At 42.7% G+C, this 18,114-nt stretch overlaps 1 protein-coding gene across 2 annotated transcripts in view; it reads right to left on the bottom strand.

Moving 5' to 3' along the window:
- gabrg3 (gamma-aminobutyric acid type A receptor subunit gamma3) overlaps positions 1–17,422 on the bottom strand; it is a 222,792-nt gene extending 205,370 nt beyond the window's left edge. The window contains exons 1-2 of one of the 2 annotated variants that reach the window (XM_023954495.2): positions 16,956–17,422; positions 16,675–16,823 (exon numbers count right to left, since the gene is read on the bottom strand). In XM_023954495.2, the coding sequence (XP_023810263.1) occupies positions 16,675–16,823; positions 16,956–17,008 (202 nt within the window). In that variant the 5' untranslated portion in view covers positions 17,009–17,422. Of the gene's footprint in view, positions 1–16,674; positions 16,824–16,955 lie in introns of those variants that run through there. The other variant, XM_023954494.2, reaches the window with a different exon arrangement.
- Positions 17,423–18,114: the final 692 nt, after the last annotated feature.

Below are 18,114 nucleotides of genomic sequence, written 5' to 3'. Positions count from 1 at the left end.
GAACATTGGAGACAGTGAAAATTTCAATTGATTTTGCTAAAAAGAAAGAGACAAAACCCATCTGCCACTGTTTTGATATTATTTAAGCTAAGATAAAATTATAAAACTGCAGAATAACTATCCCAAAAACAGTGACAGAGTTGCTTTTGTCAGAAAAATTTAAACTTTTTACTATCGGGGAGTCTTTAAAAAAACCAAAACAAGGATTATGGCGGGTTTTTTTTATCCTTTCCCAGCTCTGAACGCTTGGCCTGCAGAGGTTCGCCTCAGAAACAAGAATAGAACTGCGTTTGTCAGTTATTGGTTTCATGGGACAACTTAAATCTCAATAAATTCCTCTATCAAACAAGATGAGAAAGGGGTCGATCTGCTTTGTTGGTAAAGTTAGGACAAAACAAACCAGTAGCCATTCTGCAAAACACAAAAACTCACAAATGTACTGCAAAATCTGAGTCAGTTTATTCTTGCAAATTTAATATGGCGACCAAACAAAATATTGACAAAATGTTAAAAAAAAAATGTTTGCATTTAGTGATGAAGACAAGTCTTGATGTGACTCACAGCTAAGAAGGAGAAAATACCACCACTGCTTTGTCCGTTTGTGTTTTACCGGTGTGTAAGCACAGGTGGCAAAAGACGTTTTTGAGGAGATGGCGAGCAATTACCCCCCCCTTGCGTTATTGACATGGCACAAAACAAACCATGTGCTGTGAGTGGGCTCAAAAATAAAAATAAATATTCAAACTAAAATTGTAAAAACTGTTCCATTTTCAAAACCCACAAATTTTAAATCAATAAAGAAAATCAATTAATCGTACAGATTTAGTTTATGATCCCATTCCTGTTAGGTCAGTATTTTCATCTGCAGACTCTGAAGAAACACAAGGGAATCAAAACGAAAGGTAAAAAAACTGCTTTTGCTTCATTAAAAAAAAAAGAATGTAAAAAATCTTTTTTGTCTTTGTTGTGTTCTTTAGACCAACGACATACCCACAGAGATGCTGAATACATTAATCTGCCTGCACAATGTATCGATGAGCTTATTTTATCATAGATAAACGTCCCAGCATGTGGGGTGAGACAGAGACAAGAGGCTGAGATGGAGGTAGCGGAGATGAAGATGTTGAGGTTCTCCTTAGGAGTGACCAGGTTAGACAGGATAAGGAACGAGTACATCAGAGGGACGGCTCACGTTGCCTGTGTTAGCGACAAAGTCAGAGAAGCCAGACTGAGATGGTTTGGACATGTTCAGAGGAGGGATAGTGGATATATTGGTAGAAGGATGTTGGAGATGGAGCTGCCTGGCAGGAGGGCAAGAGGACGGCCAAAGAGGAGATACATGGATGTCTTAACAGAGGACATGAAGTTGGCTAACGTTAGGGTAGAAGATGTTCATGATAGAGTGAGGTGGAAAAGGATGATTCGCTGTGGCGACCCCTGATGGGAAAAGCCGAAAGAGAAAGAAGAAGAAGATGTGGGGTGAATTATAAAGAGAAATTCTCAAAAAAGTCCAAGAAAATCTTTCATTTTTTCCAATAAGAACAAACCCAAGCTTTATCTTTAAGTGCTGAGCCAGGCTATAGAACAGTGGAAGTGCATGCTAGTAAAGAAAAGGCAACAGACTGTTGAAATCCTAAATGTCAGCTGATTGTCTCCTGCTATATCACACGCCGTTAGTGCTGGTGCCTTTCACAGATGGGTGAAGAATGACCTTTAGCTCTACTTTAAGTTTATATGACAATGTGTAGTTTGGAAAAAGTTCATCCCTTCTAAATTTACTGAATAAATAACCGTTTATTTGTCAATGAAGTCTCTAGTTGTGCACTAGAATCCACTATCAGAAATGAAAAGTAGATCAACCAATTACAAAAAAAACAAAACATTTACGCATATACTGTGAAAGTGACACATTAATGAAATTCCCTGAATAGAAATAATCTGGATGCCATTCTCTACCTTTGAATAATGTATATTTAGGAGGGTCTTTTGCCAGAATATTGTGATAATGTATTTCTTCAAATGAAAAGATCAGTTGTGTCTTTTTATATATAGCGCACTAAATGGTGCATTTGTACCTGACATTGAAAAACTAAAATATATCTCGTTATAACAGATTAATATCTTGTTCCCACAAATTAATATCTCGTTCCCGCTAGATAATATTCCGTTCCGTCGAAACGAATGAATTATGACGTGAATAATTATTTCGTTCGCACAATTTCATTATTTCTTTCGCACAAAATTATTTTGAGGGAATCAAATAGTATGTCGAGGTAGCGAAATATTATCTAGGGGGACAGAGCTTTTGCTGTAGCCGCTCCAAAGCTGTGGAATACTTTGCCGCTGGCCATTAGAGAAGCCCCTTCACTGTCCATTTTTAAAACCCGTTTAAAAACCCATTTTTATGCTCTGGCTTTTAACCCAATATGAGACCACTGTTTTTCTAACTGTTTACTATTTTCTATAGTTTTATCTCCCTCTGTGTTTCTCCCCCCTTAACATGTTTTAATGTTTGTCTCTTACTATTTTGTTCAGCACTTTGTCTCAACTACTGTTGTATGAAAGTGCTATATAAATAAAGTTGAGTTGAGTTGAGAGTCAGGTCACGGGCTCCGTACGTTTGCCATTTTGTAGTGCTGTCCGAATCTACAATTCCAAAATTGAGTGCCCTAGGTACTGCAAAAAAAACAGTGGGCATCGATGCTCACTAAATCGGCAATAGACCACAATGCATTGTTTCGGAACAATTGTTGCCAAAAAAAAATGTATTTCAAATGTTTTTTTTAATAAACCATCAACGTTTTAACTTCAGAAGACAATGGATTCATAAATACTCTTCGCAAAACGCTCATATGAATTAGATTTTAACTTTGTAAAATCGATGACGTCATATCCGCCGATTAAAAAAAATAAATAAATAAATGTTGTGGGCATGGCGTCCGGATTGCTTTTAAAATTCAGACCACTATATAGTTTTTTTAATAGTTAGGGGTTAGGTGGGAATTCAGACAGAAATTTTTTTTTAAAATGACTTCCATTTTACTTTGAAAACCAGTTACCCGATGTGAAAAATGTTTTCCTTTCCGTAGCATTTATTATTTCTAACTAATTTTGAGAGTTACATTTCTTAATATCGACCCATATTTATTTTGTTGTTGAACAGATTATCAGCACAGAGTTTTTTCTAAAGCTGCTTGCTTGATCACAGGCCCTGCATCGCAGTTTGAGTGTAGGGCCACATTGACATCGGCCACGTCGACTCTTGTTAAACAGCCACTTCCAATGAAAAGTCTATCCAAACACCTGTTGATACTGGGCCGGGCTTCTGCGACCAGATCTCGCGTTCACACCACGCTCGCTTTTAGGTTCGTTCTCAGGCTCTACGTACATATTAGGCATTCACTGATCGCTAGCTCGAAGTTCAACCAGTTGAACTATTGGCTGCAAAATTCTGAACTTTGACCATTTAGGGAGGTGTGGTTAGCGTCCTTTTCAAAACACACGAGTGCCAACCGTTGTAAACATGAGTATGACGGAGAAATTGATAATTATGGCTTGTTCTCGGACGGAATTCTATGACACCAAATCTTTTGTTCTTATTATATCAAAATAGGACTGTGAATGAAAAAGCCTGGAGCAAGATTTGCAGGATTGGCACCGCTTCAACATTCCTCACCGGAATGATTGGCGGACAAGTGCTAGTGAACAGTAAAAGTATAAATGAAGAAAAAGCTCTTCCCTGCCGCTCCCCTGCTTGTGCGGTGTGTGAACACTGGCTGAATGTGTGTTAATGAATCATATGGCCGGTGGGAATGCCGTTTCAGGCGCAGGGGGTCTGGTGGCAGCATGTTTTTGGCACAGCGACAACAAAGCACGGCAAAAATTCTGACGTGCTGTAGGAGTTCAAATATTTGAACTTTGGTGTGATTAGAGGTGGAGTACAAAACCAACATGGAGGAGAGTCTGGTTGTTCTCCTCCTGAACTTTATGATATTTTTTTTATTTGCAACAATAAAAAGTTCCTTTAATTTTATATTTGTTTTCATTTTTTCCCGTCTTTGGACTAATGCGGGACACAGAGTCGTCAAACTGGGTCACAGAGAGAACGTAGTACAGGGGTCGGGAACCTATGGCTCGCGAGCCATATATGGCTCTTTTGATGGTCACATGTGGCTCGCAGACAAATCTTTAATTTTACTTTTTTTCATTAGACCAGTCCTTTTCGGGCGCGATGCGATGCCAGAGGCGCGCAGTAGTAGCGGTGCTTGGAGAAAAAACTATCAGTTTACTATTATCTATTTCACAGAGTTTGTACCACCCGGAAACCTTTGAATTGACGTGCCTAAAACTGCGCGCTCTCGTCTCTGAGAAAGAGCGCGCAGTTGCGGGGACGGGAGTGTGAGGAAGAAAGCAGAGGGTGGGGGTGAGGGGTTGTGGGGACAGGCTGCAGGTGAATCGCGCAGGGATTGTAAAAACGTAAAACCCGCTGCCCGTCACTCACTGCAGCGTGTGAGTGTGTGTTTGGCTCCCCGTCTGCATGTGAGCAGTCTTTGTCACATCTACAGAACATTCAGACCTACAATCACGTTTTAAGTCTCAACGCCTGCATGAAGCAGAAACTCACCACGGATCAACCAGACTAGACAATCAACACAACTACCACGAGAAATACTCATCATTTATTAGCAACAGCATAACAATGTTATTAAAAAGGATCCACAGACTTATTGTACTTTAAAAATGTTGAAATTACATCAAATGCACACATTCACTTGTATATTTAGTTTTAAAAATATTGTCGCGGACTGAGTTTAACTTGGCTGTCGGGCCGCGTTAAAAGTTCTGGGGTTCATTGAAGGCATCAAGCAGAGATCTGATTGGCTCTCAGTTCTGTCGCTCAGCCTGTTGTTAGGTAATTTGGACCAATGGGGTCACAACATTATTGTACGGCTCTTTCGAAATTACATTTAAAAATATTTGGCGTTTATGGCTCTCTCGGCCAAAAAGGTTCCCGACCCCTGACGTAGTAGCACTGAAAGCGGCCGTCGTTCAGATGCAGCTCCTGCAGTAAATGGTGAAGCTCACCATACTGCGAGTAGCTCTGAACCGCCTTATGAACTGAGACGTGAATAGTGGCGTTTTTGTGGAATTCTCTCAAATAAATAATCCTGATCTCTCAACATCATCAGTCTTCCATGCATTGATGTTTTTGATATGTATAGCCAATGTAGCTATGAAGCTAAAATCTTTAGACATTAGCTCCTCCCACACCCATCAGGAGCGTCAAGTTTATGAACACACATATCATGAGTCTCAAGCGGCAAATTCTCTACACATCTGAACAGAGGTGGAGGTGCTCTCATCAGAACAATGACACCAAAGACAACAACACTGATGAAAAAGGGATTCTCATTTCTCTACACTTCAATCCAGAAAACTTTTACTTTCCTTTCACAACTTTTTCATCTTTCGTCACTTTCATGGCTGTTTATAGCCAATCGCCTTCAAGCTTTCAAGTTGAAATAATTCCCTACCTCCACACTTAATCAGCTGTTTTGGCAGATCCAAAAAAAAAGACCTCCGTCTTTCTTCAAACCTTCCTGGATCCTCAGATGCTCAATCTCAAGATGTCCTTATCTACAGTGTTTTTCTATTCAATCTCAAACAGGGATTTGTCATTACCATTTTATTCTCCACAAACTATTAACTCCCATTTTCTTCTATTCCAGTTTTCCGGATTAAACTGACCAGACATTTAGGTCAAACATGTAGGTTTAAGTGGAAAATTTTACCGATAGCTCACATAACTTTTATCCTGCAAGAATTTAGTGTGATTCTAAAACTGCCACTAATTTTTCTTTCCATGTTTCATCAGAATTAATACTACAAGCTGCTGCAGACCAACACAACTCTGTGGTTCCCATCAGAATACATGAGTGACCTGATCCCGTGCTGTGCTCTCAAACTCCTGGTTTCATTTCCAGTCAGTTTACTCTCATAAGTTATTAAACTTCTTCAAAATTCTCTCACATTTTTCCCCACACGCTCACTCACGACTCACAGTAGCTGAAGGACAGACGCTTTAAGATGTGATGAACTAGGTGGTGTTCTCTAAAGTGAAGTTACGCCCTTTCAACAACGTGATTATTTTTCACACTTTCTGGGGGGGGGGGGCTGCAGGAGTGATGATTCTCTGCAACCAGACTGTGTCAGCAGCCTTCTCCCACACAATTTCCCGTCCAGGACTAAAGACGTGAGCATGACAACACATGAGCTATGGTCAACAGATTAAGAGCAAAAACTGACAGGTTGTGATCATAATGTTACAGTGCAATCCAGGCTCAGGTTCCTGAAAGGACTCATCGCCTTGGCTGAGTAGCATAACTGAGTAAATACTGATTCACGTTATCATGCTGAGCATCAGGCTTTCAGCAGCTCTGTAAACATTGATTTTGACAGTAAATTTAAGTCACAAAATCCATTTGAATTGATTTTGTCAATGCAATGACTACTGGCTTCACCGTTTAGGTGCTTTTCATCAGGATTAGATCACCGTTAACTTGAGACATTTTTATGCAGTTTTAAAGACCCACTCCGATGAAAATCATGCTTTTGGTGTTTTTAACATGTTATTGTAGAATTTCAGAGGACATATATGGCCACGAGCTCCCTGCTCCTCTCCATTCAGATGCATCCACTTACAGATCCATACATCTTTGTTTCCTTGTCTGAGCTGGCATCTGGCACAAAACTGTACAGCTGGACCATTTTTGTTGCGCTAGTAATGTTAGGTTAGGGGTGCGTGAGGAGCTGTACGGTAGTGGGAGAGATTGTAAACAGATCTCAGTTATGGGTGATGGGAAGAGGGGGCGGGCAGGCTCTGCACCAACAGTCCAGCCCACAAGTAAGATGTCAATTTTTTAATGAACTCCTGCGGCTCCGCAGATACTATGTCTCAGAAAGCAAACAAAGATTTTTGATTTAGCCTAAAAACAGCATAATCATAATTAACCAGCCACTAGGAACGCTTTGACAAAGGATCAAAGATGACCGGAGGGGGTCATAAAGGTTTTTGTATAAGCTTGACTTAATGATTTCCTTCCAAATTGGTGGCAGAAACAACAACAAAGCGAACTCTGTAGATTTCTCTATATTTCAAACACTGATATTTATGATAGTAATTCCCTTTTTTTCTTCCATGAACATACGTGTCATTCATTTTTGAACCGCACAAATGTTTGGATAGGGATCGAGTGTTGCCTTATGATGTGCACAAAACCTTCTGAGGAAGACAGTAGGTGAATATGTAACACGGTTGCCAACTCAGGCCATTGTATTTTTTCCTTTTTTTTCCTTTCCTTCCTCACCTGTTACGTGTGTACGACGTGCCTTGCGTGCCTTGGGTCATGTGACCCGACTACCCAATCAGTAAACTTTATAAGCCGCTACCCCGGAAGCTATCACATTCCATGACAGGAGAGCTGGATTGAGACGCTACGGGAGCCAACTGCCAGTATAACACGCCGCGAATAAGCAGCATATTTGAGAAATCTGGCATTAAGATTCCTAATGCAGTGGTCATTGATGGGTTCACTAAAACAGAAACAGATGAAGAAATACTTGGGTTTTTGAGCAAATATGGTTCGATTTCAAAGACTCACATTATTGATGAGCCCGATTCTGTGTTTAATCAAAAGCTTATTGTTGAGTTTAATTCTGGCTTTGCAATTGCTGCGCTCCGTAAAATGTTGCCGCATACTTACGTCAGCAAAGATAAAACAATCACATACAAAGTTTCCGAGCTATCAACTCTTTGCGCTGCCCAGGTTGAAGAAAAGGTGACTAATGCTTACCTGTGTGAACTCCAAACCGTTGCGAAACTTACAGGCAAAAATTATGCTGAAGTTCTTAGGGATGTGATGTCCCTGCTTGGCCACTCTGTAGCTGAGCTAGGACCCCAATCCTTGGAAGATGAAGTTGAGACGTCCTCATCTGCGTCCTCTGCTGGAGTGCCACCATTTGCCGCTGGGCCCGATTCGCATGAACCACCTCTGCGTAGTCTACCAGAACCAAGAGCTCAATTTCCTTCCCATGTGCCTGATCTCAATCTATCAGGAACTGATGTACCAGGAGTTCAACGTTATGTGGTTGAGCACATCGTTAAAAATGAAGACACTCAGAGGCTGAGAGTATTTTCTGGTCGACTGCCCCGCCCACAAAATGAAGCTGACTTTGAGACATGGAGGTCTGGTGTCGATCTGATAATGAATGATCCTGCTGTTTCAGACCTGCAGAGAACGAGAAGAATTTCTGGAAGTCTGCTGCCTCCAGCTGCGGATATGATAAAACATCTCAAACCAGAAACATCTCCAGCAGTTTACATCCACATTTTGGAGTCGGCGTATGGCACAGTCCAAGATGGCGAAGAACTTTACGCAAAATTCATGGACACATTCCAGAATACTGGAGAAAAACCATCTGCATACCTTCAACGTTTGCAAGTGACACTCACTGCAGCAGTTAAGAGAGGAGGGGTCCCACCCTCTGAAGTTGACAAACGGCTTCTTAGTCAATTCTGCAGAGGTTGTTGGGACAATACGCTAATCACAGAACTCCAACTCAAGCAACGGAAGTCAAACCCACCACCATTTTCTGATCTACTACTTCTACTTCGCATTGAAGAGGATCGTGAAGCTTCCAAGATGCAGCGGATGAGACAACATCTTGGCCCCGCCAAAGTCAAGACCCACGTTCAGTACGCTTACTCTGAGCATGATGAGAAACCAGAAACCACTACAATAAAACAACTCTCAAACCAACTAGCTGATATTCAAAGGCAGCTAGCGTCTCTGACTGCTGCCCAATCAAGTTCAACGGCTAAGGGAACAAAGGCCACATCTGGCAGTCACTCTAGTGAGGGTCAGCAGGTGGGCAAGCCTCAAAGAAACCCACCCTCTGCGCCTAAGCCTGGTTATTGCTTCAGATGTGGTGAAGATGGTCATATCAAGCCTCAATGTAGTAACCCGCCCAACTCTGCCCTGGTTGCTACGAAGAGGAAACAGTTCAATGAAAAACACGGCAGGCGGACAGAGTCAAGGTCACCAAAGCACCAGTCTTTAAACTGAACCAAGTTCCTGTTACGGGACAAACTGGAACTGTTTTAAACCTAATCCGTCCCAAGAACCCAGCTACCTGCAAAGAGCAGACTTATGTTACTCCAGCTTTGCAGTCACATCTACCAAGGGGTCTCATTGGTTCCAAATGTGCGAGTGAAGTTGACATCGCTGGTCACATAAGTCACTGTTTACTTGACACTGGTTCTCAAGTTACAACCGTTCCCGTGTCTTTTTATAACAAGCATCTGTCCCGTCAGCCGTTGATGCCTCTCTGTGAGCTCTTACATGTTGAAGGGGCTGGAGGGCAAGCTATTCCATATTTGGGTTATGTTAAACTGACAGTGAAATTTCCCAGAGATTTTGTTGGTACAGAGACTGAAGTATGCACGCTTGCACTTGTTGTTCCTGATTATCAGCCTGAAGCACAATCTCAGGTATTAATCGGAATGAACACGCTGGAGCAATTGTATAACCAGTACCTGCATAGTGACCATGCCAACTTCCAACCAGCTACGTATGAGTACAAGGTTGTACTGGACATACTACAGCTGAGACACCAACAAACGCTGTTGGGTAGTGAAGGAGTTGTGCGACTTACCGGCAAAATTTCAGCTGTCATCCCAGCTGGGCATACTGTTGTTGTTGAGGGAGCCATTCAGCCAAAAGCACCCCCTGCAGGCTGTTGTGTGCTGATAGAACATCCAGCCACTCCAATCGCTAGAGGGCTTTGTGTCACAAGTTGCCTCATTACCATCTCACAACAAGCTCCACACAAAGTACCAGTCACCCTCAAGAACGAATCAGACCAGGATGTGTGCATTCCACCTTGGAGCACCATTGCTGATTTTGTGTCAACCCCTCTAATATTGTCACAAGATGCTTTTGTTTCGGCAGTTCCAGCTACCCAAATTCTTCAACCAGATTTTGGTGAATCGCCACTCTCTGCCGATTGGAAAGAGAGGATTATAAAAAAGTTAAATAAAATACCAGAAGTCTTCTCTAAGCACGAGCTTGATTTTGGAAGAACTAATAAAGTGAAACATAGCATTAGATTGCACGACCCAAATCCTTTCAAGCACCGACCTAGACCTATACATCCACAAGACATCGAGGCTGTGCGAAAACACCTGCAAGACCTTCTACAGGCGGGAGTCATTAGGGAGTCAGAGTCTCCCTTCGCATCCCCAATCGTTGTGGTGCGAAAGAAAAATGGTGATGTCCGCCTGTGCATTGATTACAGGAAGCTGAACCTGCAGACTATCAAAGATGCCTATGCTCTTCCCAAACTGGAAGAATCTTTTTCTGCGTTAACAGGCTCGAAATGGTTCAGCGTCCTAGACCTTAAGTCTGGTTATTACCAGATTGAGATGGCAGAAGCAGACAAAGACAAAACTGCATTTGTTACCCCATTAGGTTTTTGGGAGTTTAACTGTATGCCGCAGGGTGTCACTAATGCGCCTGCTACATTTCAGCGGCTTATGGAAAAATGTATGGCAGATTTAAACCTAAAACAAGTGCTTGTTTTCCTTGATGACCTGATTGTTTTTTCAAGTAGCCTGGAAGAACATGAGGAACGCTTAATGCGTGTTCTCCACAGATTAAAGGAATATGGTCTCAAGTTGTCGTTGGGAAAATGTAAATTCTTCCAAACCTCAGTGCGATACCTAGGCCACATTGTATCAGAAAAAGGTGTGGAAACTGATCCCGACAAAATTTCTGCTTTAAAATCCTGGCCGATCCCACAGACGTTAAAGGAGCTAAAATCCTTCCTTGGGTTCGCCGGATATTATAGGCGATTTATCAAGGGTTATGCCGCCATTGCTAAACCCCTTAACAATTTGACACGAGGCTATGGAACACCCCGCAAATCTGAGTCGGGGAGTTCAACTACCAAGACGCGAGACGTGAAACAGCCGTTTGGTGAGAGATGGACATCTGAGTGTCAGCATGCCTTTGAAAGGCTGATAGATCAGCTCACATCTGCTCCTGTTCTTGGATTTGCAGATCCAAAGAGGCCGTACATTTTGCACACTGACGCCAGTGCCACTGGGCTTGGTGCTGCTCTGTACCAGGAGCAAGATGGCCATCTGAAGGTCATTGCTTATGCCAGCCGTGGACTCTCATCGAGCGAAGCGAGATATCCAGCACACAAACTGGAGTTTCTGGCATTGAAGTGGTCCATTACAGAAAAGTTTCACGACTATCTGTATGGGGCCAGTTTTGTTGTCATTACTGATAACAATCCACTGACATACATACTTACGACAGCCAAATTAGATGCAGCTAGTCATCGCTGGCTTGCTGCACTCTCCACCTACAATTTTACTCTCCAGTATCGTGCTGGTAAACAAAACCTTGACGCAGATGGTCTATCTCGACGTCCACATGATCTTTTACCGGAAGTACCCTCTGATGACGACCTTATTCACCAGTTCACCCAAGAACACAGTGGTGAAACTGGACAGATTTCACCCGAAGTTATTGCAGCTATCTGTCAGAGCTGTTTTGTCAGATCCGCTTCACAATCTGCTGCTCCTGACACGTTATCCTTCACGCTTGTTGAGTCACTCGCAACATCGGTCAAGGCTATCCCTGAGTGTTACAGCGAGAATCAACATGGGCTACCTGTTGTTCAATCCTTGTCTGCTGAAGAACTCAAGGCAAAGCAAAGATCTGACCCCTCGCTTAGAGAGGTCATACACCAGCTGGAGACGGGAGAAACCATCCCTACCACAGCAAGACAAGAGCTTCCTGAACTCCCACTGTTGCTTCGAGAGTTGAAGCGTCTTGAGTTAAGAGATGGCATCCTATACAGGAAAAAACGAGAAGGTGATGAGGTGGTGTTGCAACTGGTCCTGCCTGAAGACCTGCGGTCTCTGGTGTTGACAAGTCTCCATAGTGACATGGGCCATTTAGGCATCGAACGGACACTCGATCTTATCAGGTCTAGATTCTTCTGGCCTCGCATGTCATCGGATGTTGAGACTAAGATCCGAACCTGTGATAGATGTGTGCGGAGGAAGACACCGTTGGAGAGAGCTCCGCCGTTGGTGAACATCAGTACCACTCGTCCCTTAGAGTTGGTCTGTATGGATTTTCTGTCCCTTGAACCTGATCAGAGTAACACCAAGGATGTTCTCGTGTTTACAGATCATTTTACTAAGTTTGCTGTGGCTGTACCAACGCCAAACCAGAAGGCCAGAACGGTTGCTAAATGTTTGTGGGAAAACGTAATCTCATGTTATGGCTTTCCCGAACGTCTTCATACGGATCAAGGAGCTGATTTTGAGTCGAAGCTCATTAAAGAACTCTGTGAAATATCTGGTATTAGAAAATCAAGAACAACACCCTACCATCCCCGAGGCAACCCAGTAGAACGTTTTAACAGAACGCTATTGAGCATGCTGGGAACCCTCGAGCCGGCACAAAAGAAGAGGTGGAAAGAATACGTCAAGCCTCTCGTATATGCGTATAATTGCAGCAAAAATGAAGTTACTGGGTTTGCGCCGTATGAGCTTATGTTTGGCCGTTCACCACGTCTTCCTATTGATTTGGCCTTTGGTCTTCCTGTCCGGAACAACAATTCAAAATCACACTCGCAGTACGTCGAAAATTTACGCTCCAGACTTCAACAGAGTTATCAACTGGCTTCCAAGAATGCTGAAAAATCCGCTGCTAGAAATAAGACCCGCTTTGATCAGCGTGTAGTTCCTTCAAGCCTTGAAGCTGGTGATCGAGTTCTCGTACGCAATCTGAGACTGCGAGGTAAACATAAATTGGAAGACAAATGGGAAAGGGATGTATACCTTGTCCTCAGTCGTGCTGGAAATCTCCCAGTATACACAGTAAGGCCGGAAAATGATGCTCGTGCACCCACCCGAACACTGCACCGTGACCTTTTACTCCCTTGTGGTTTTCTTCCTTTTGATACCGACCACGGTCTGGAACTTTCTCCTGTTCGTAGGGCCCGTGATTCGAAGCCAGAAAAAACCTGATCCTGTGACATGCCTACCACCAGATGATGATGATGATGAGGATTATGAATGTGAATCACCTTTTGTCGTGCAGTCACCTGAACGCTACTGGGTTGAACACATTGCTCCTGGGCCTGCACTTACCGTTGCTGCTGACCCAGAGCCAATGTCTACGCCTCAACCTTTGCCCTCTCCAGGAAGATCCTCTGCTGCTGTTGAAGCCGTGCCAGTGTCTTCACCTGTCGAGATCATTCCTGAACCCTTACCTCAAGATGCAGAACCTCCTGCCAGGGATGTTCCTAGTGATGACGCAGTGTTCCGTGGCCTAGCAGGGACATCTCTAGACATTTCCGAGATTGCTGCTCAGCCTGTTTCAGGCGACGTCGAACAAGCCATTGTCGAAGTAGAACCTGATGGAGCTATCCGTCGGTCGTCTAGACAGCGACAGCCGCCTAGTCGTCTCCACTATTCCACTCTAGGTAATCCGTTAGTTTCCATGATTCAGACAGTGTTCCACAGTCTGGTGGATGCCTGTGGAGATGCGCTCAATACTGTCCCAGTTGCAACTTATGGGTCAGATTCGGCCGAACGTGTTGTTTAGCATGCACACGGAGGTGCACGGTCTTAAGGGGGGAGGGTGTAACACGGTTGCCAACTCAGGCCATTGTATTTTTTCCTTTTTTTTCCTTTCCTTCCTCACCTGTTACGTGTGTACGACGTGCCTTGGGTCATGTGACCCGACTACCCAATCAGTAAACTTTATAAGCCGCTACCCCGGAAGCTATCACATTCCATGACAGGAGAGCTGGATTGAGACGCTACGGGAGCCAACTGCCAGTATAACACGCCGCGAATAAGCAGCATATTTGGTGCACTTAGTCGCAATCGGCCATAGGGATTGATGGCGAGCTAAGCCCGAACCTGATCAAGCGCTGGAGCTCTCTGAAGGAATCACCTCCTCCCTGTCGTTCAGCCCAGGCTGGTAGGAGGCTCCTGTAGCCTAATGACTCATTTAATCAATGCAACTGCATTCGTCCTACAACCCAGAGACACAAAGACTTTCAATCACTTCCCATCACTGAACACTAACCTCCGGATTCAACTATTTCTGTCTGGGTTGCATGGACAATACATGAGCTGATGATATTGAGTCGGATACGACGGATCACTCACTGAACCGTCCATCTGTACATAATCTTTGTAAAGGATATCCTGGAATAATTTGAAATATTCTTTTGTAATATTGGTGTATGGTGTATGTTTATGTGTGTGTCAAAAAATACATGGTACCATTCATAGCAAACCTACAGTCTCCAGTCTCTGCCTCCTCTCTCCCTGAGCCGTCCCTGTTCTTCTGACTCTAGTCCACGATAGATATGCTACAAATAGTTGAAAGACATGGAAGTAAACTGCACTTTTATCTTACATTTCTGTGATGAAAGACAAATCATACAAACAAACCTGCATGAATTTTCTGTATTTCAAGATGGCATATCCGAAGTTTTGCACGGTCACAGCATTTTGTGCTCACAGCAAAACTGCAGTGTCTAGAGCACAACCTGGACAAGCTACACCCAAAACCAGAGCAATCACAACAACCAAACAAAGCATACTTACAGACAAAATGTGCTCAGGCATGAAAGAGGTGGTGTGTTGGGAGTAGAGGCCGCGTTTTGGGTGCAATTGCATGCTTAGAAGTAACTGGGTTTTTTGAGAAAGTTAGTTGCCTACAAGATGACACGCAGAGCGGCAACCAGGTTTTGATCAAATAATAGGGACGTTACAACACACTTCAATTAGCAGCCTCTGTCTTTGTCATTCAAATGTGACTCTGAAGTTGGTTCATTTTTCAAGAAAAAATGTACTTCTTGGAGGCAAGTTTTCTTTAAATAAAAAACCGAGATGCTTTAATCCCAAAATCCGGTTACAGAAAGCCAGATTATGGATTTACATGACAATGAAAAACGTTCGTAACTCTGCAATGCCTTACACTTGCACCCGTACAAGGTTTGACCCGTACGGGGGCTGCAGGTTTTTGGGTTCTCCAGATCAATAGAGGGTTGGTTGCAGATGAGTGTGGCTGCATCTCCATGGGAAAGCAGGAGTGTCTTCCAGTGCCCGGGGTGTGAAGGTGATACTTTAATGCCGTAACGTGTTCACACAAACTACACTCTAATCGTCTATTTTCCTAATTTCTTACAGTCAGGCTGCACATAAGGAAGCTACAACACTACAACCTGACGGCTGCACCATGCACGTAGAAAAAAATGTTCTGGGCTCAACAAGCGGTCTGTAATCTGAAAATGACATGTGGGTGACCCCTCGAACAGGTTTGCCCGATTTTGCGCCTGCAGACAGCCCGTATCCACCCATAAGGGCAGTTGTGACAAAGCCTTTAACTCAGCACATGCAAGCCCAAACCAAAGAACAGTCAGCTGGTGCTTTCAGCCAGTTTACAGCTGTAACCGGGTTCCCACACCGAAACATCATCATATCTTGTATCCAGCTTCTCCCTCTCTTTTAAATAAAGAGTCCAGAGTGTAGTTTATATTGTGCAAATATGCTGAAGAAAATTCTATGTAGGAAATCTATCCAGGTTGTTTATTATTCACTCTGGCTACAGATTTCAGATGACAAGACATCTTAGGTCATTCGAAAAAGCCGAAGCGGCCTGGTTACACATGTACATAGTGGAGTTATAGTCATTGAGAGAAACGGTACTACCTTTATGGAAATGTTGATGCTCTAAACTGGTCTGTACGAGCAGAGGAAATCAGAAACAATGAGCAGTTCTGAAAGATTATGATCAGATCTAACATAACTAATCGAGCTTTTGCCTTACTTTTTTGCCTTACTTCCCACTATATTATATGTTTCACCTTTCAGCTTATTACAGCTGAATTTTGTAACACAAAGTAAATATGCAGTCAGGAAAAAAATCGTGTCAGAGATAGATGCCTCCCAGTGGTCATAAATGTGTTCCCTGCTCTAGAGATGCAAACCAAACAAAACCCTGGAAGCAAACTAAAAATACCAGTATTGCTGATGTCTGTCGCATTGCACTCTGGGTGATGGTTGGGAAAGGGTTCAGGGGAGGGAAGGATGACCTACGTGGGGGGTAAAATTAGGAGTTTGTGTTTTTTTTTTTTACTGTTGTGGAGTCAGACACCTACAGTGAATGGATTCCACCCGGACAAAGAGGAACGGTGTTTCTGTCATCATGCTGCTGCAAGCGCAAATATCAACAGACTATTTCCCAGAAAGCTTTAAATCTGAGCATCCAATAAATCACACAAATATTAAAAACTGAAATGTTTATACATTTATGCTGTCACATCCACAGATGGCCTCATCGGGGGATGCACTCAGAGCAATTTCCAACTTGAAACCATCAAGAAAATCTGTGTTTTTTAGGAAACTATTTGAGGTTTATGAAGCTTGAATCATTCTGTGTTTAATGATTTTCAGATTCTGATTTATTTATTTGCTCTGAAACCTCTAATGATCACCCACATTTAGCTTTTACATTCAATAATCTAAAGATTTTTGATGTTTTTGGTTCATAAATGTCAGTTGAGCCTCACCCCCAATGTCTGGTCTCAGCTTCTTGTCATATTCTTTCAACAGATTATTGAGAATTTCCGTCGTGTCCGTTTCCTGGGACCTGGGAGCCAACATCTGCTTGACAGTTGTGTCGTCGTAGTCCTCCTCGCTGTACTCCACTGTTTCAGAGCTAAAACAAAAAAAAAATCAAAGGGCAAAAAGCTCGGAGGCTGATCACTTCACAGCAACTTGGAGGCAAGTTATCTTTAAATAAAAAATAACTAAGGCAGCTCACATTTACACGGAATTCCGCGTGACTCACCAGGGGTAAAGGACCGACAGAAGCACGACAGGAGCCAAATATTTGGGCGTCATGTTTGTCGATGAGGACAAGTAAAGCTTGCAGTCACAGGTGCTCCGAGGATCCAAACTTCATAGTTTATAATCCCGCAGTTTGGTTGTTTTCCCCCCTCAGTGTGGAGCCGCCTGTCTCCACGCGCAGCTCCTCAGCTGCGTCCTGAGCACAGGTGCGCGCAATGAGACCCAGACTTCATCGGAAGTCCTCTGCGCGTTGAGCCTGCGGGGTTCAGGAGCGCACTGCCAGCCTGCCTCACCCCCCAAACATTAGGCTCGAAGAATGACCCAGATTTGTGCCAAACGTGCTCGTGACGCACCCATAAATACTATCACAGCAGAAGTGAGCGGACCCGGTCCTGACAGCAAATTAGACTACTCCATCAGTTAGGCTCGTCCTTGAAGGCTTTCCGCCCCCCCCCAACATGCATTTTTCCTAAAAAAAAAAAAAAGTTGGACGACAGCTATCTTTTTTAGTCTTTATTGGTTGAAATAATTGAAACATCTGAGCAAAATATATCAGAACATCCCGAAACACAATTTAAGGTGTTAAAAAGAATAAGAAAATTTCCCTCAGGTTTTTTTTTAAATAAATTCAATTGTTCAAATGTTTTCAACATAATTTTCAAAATGCCCTTCATGAGAAAAAACCTTTATTCACCTTCCTTTTTTCAGTTACAGATTAAAAACTGAGGAAAAATATATTTATAGAAACAGTCGTATGGCTTTAGAAAAAGGCTTTGTTCAGTTTAGGTAAGAAAAAACATTTTCTCAGAGTTTTTAAGGTAGTAAGACTTAAAATACCAAATAAAATATCACAAACTGTCTATTCAGACAAATGCAGAAAAAGAAGAAAACATATTCAAAATAATGTTCTTACAGTGATGTGGCAATTTTCATGATTTGGTTAAAATAAAGTTAGTTCCAATTTTATTTGAATCAGTAACGATACGTTTTAATTATTTTTCTTTTAAGATATGGGGCTTAGAACAAATTTCTAAGTTTAATTTCCAGAAATATATCAGATGAAATCAGTACAGTCAAATGGCAATATAACATTTATTTGAATATATTTTTCTTGTTTGACCAGAAAAATGAATTTCAGATATGAGACCATGTTATCCAGC

This window comes from Oryzias latipes, chromosome 4 (genome assembly GCF_053564925.1).
Source record: "Oryzias latipes strain Hd-rR chromosome 4, Olatipes_Hd-rR_3.1".
NCBI classification, from domain to species: Eukaryota; Metazoa; Chordata; class Actinopteri; order Beloniformes; family Adrianichthyidae; genus Oryzias; species Oryzias latipes.
The sequence above is the reverse complement of the archived record's forward strand: the minus strand, read 5'-3'. Positions and strand labels throughout refer to the sequence as shown.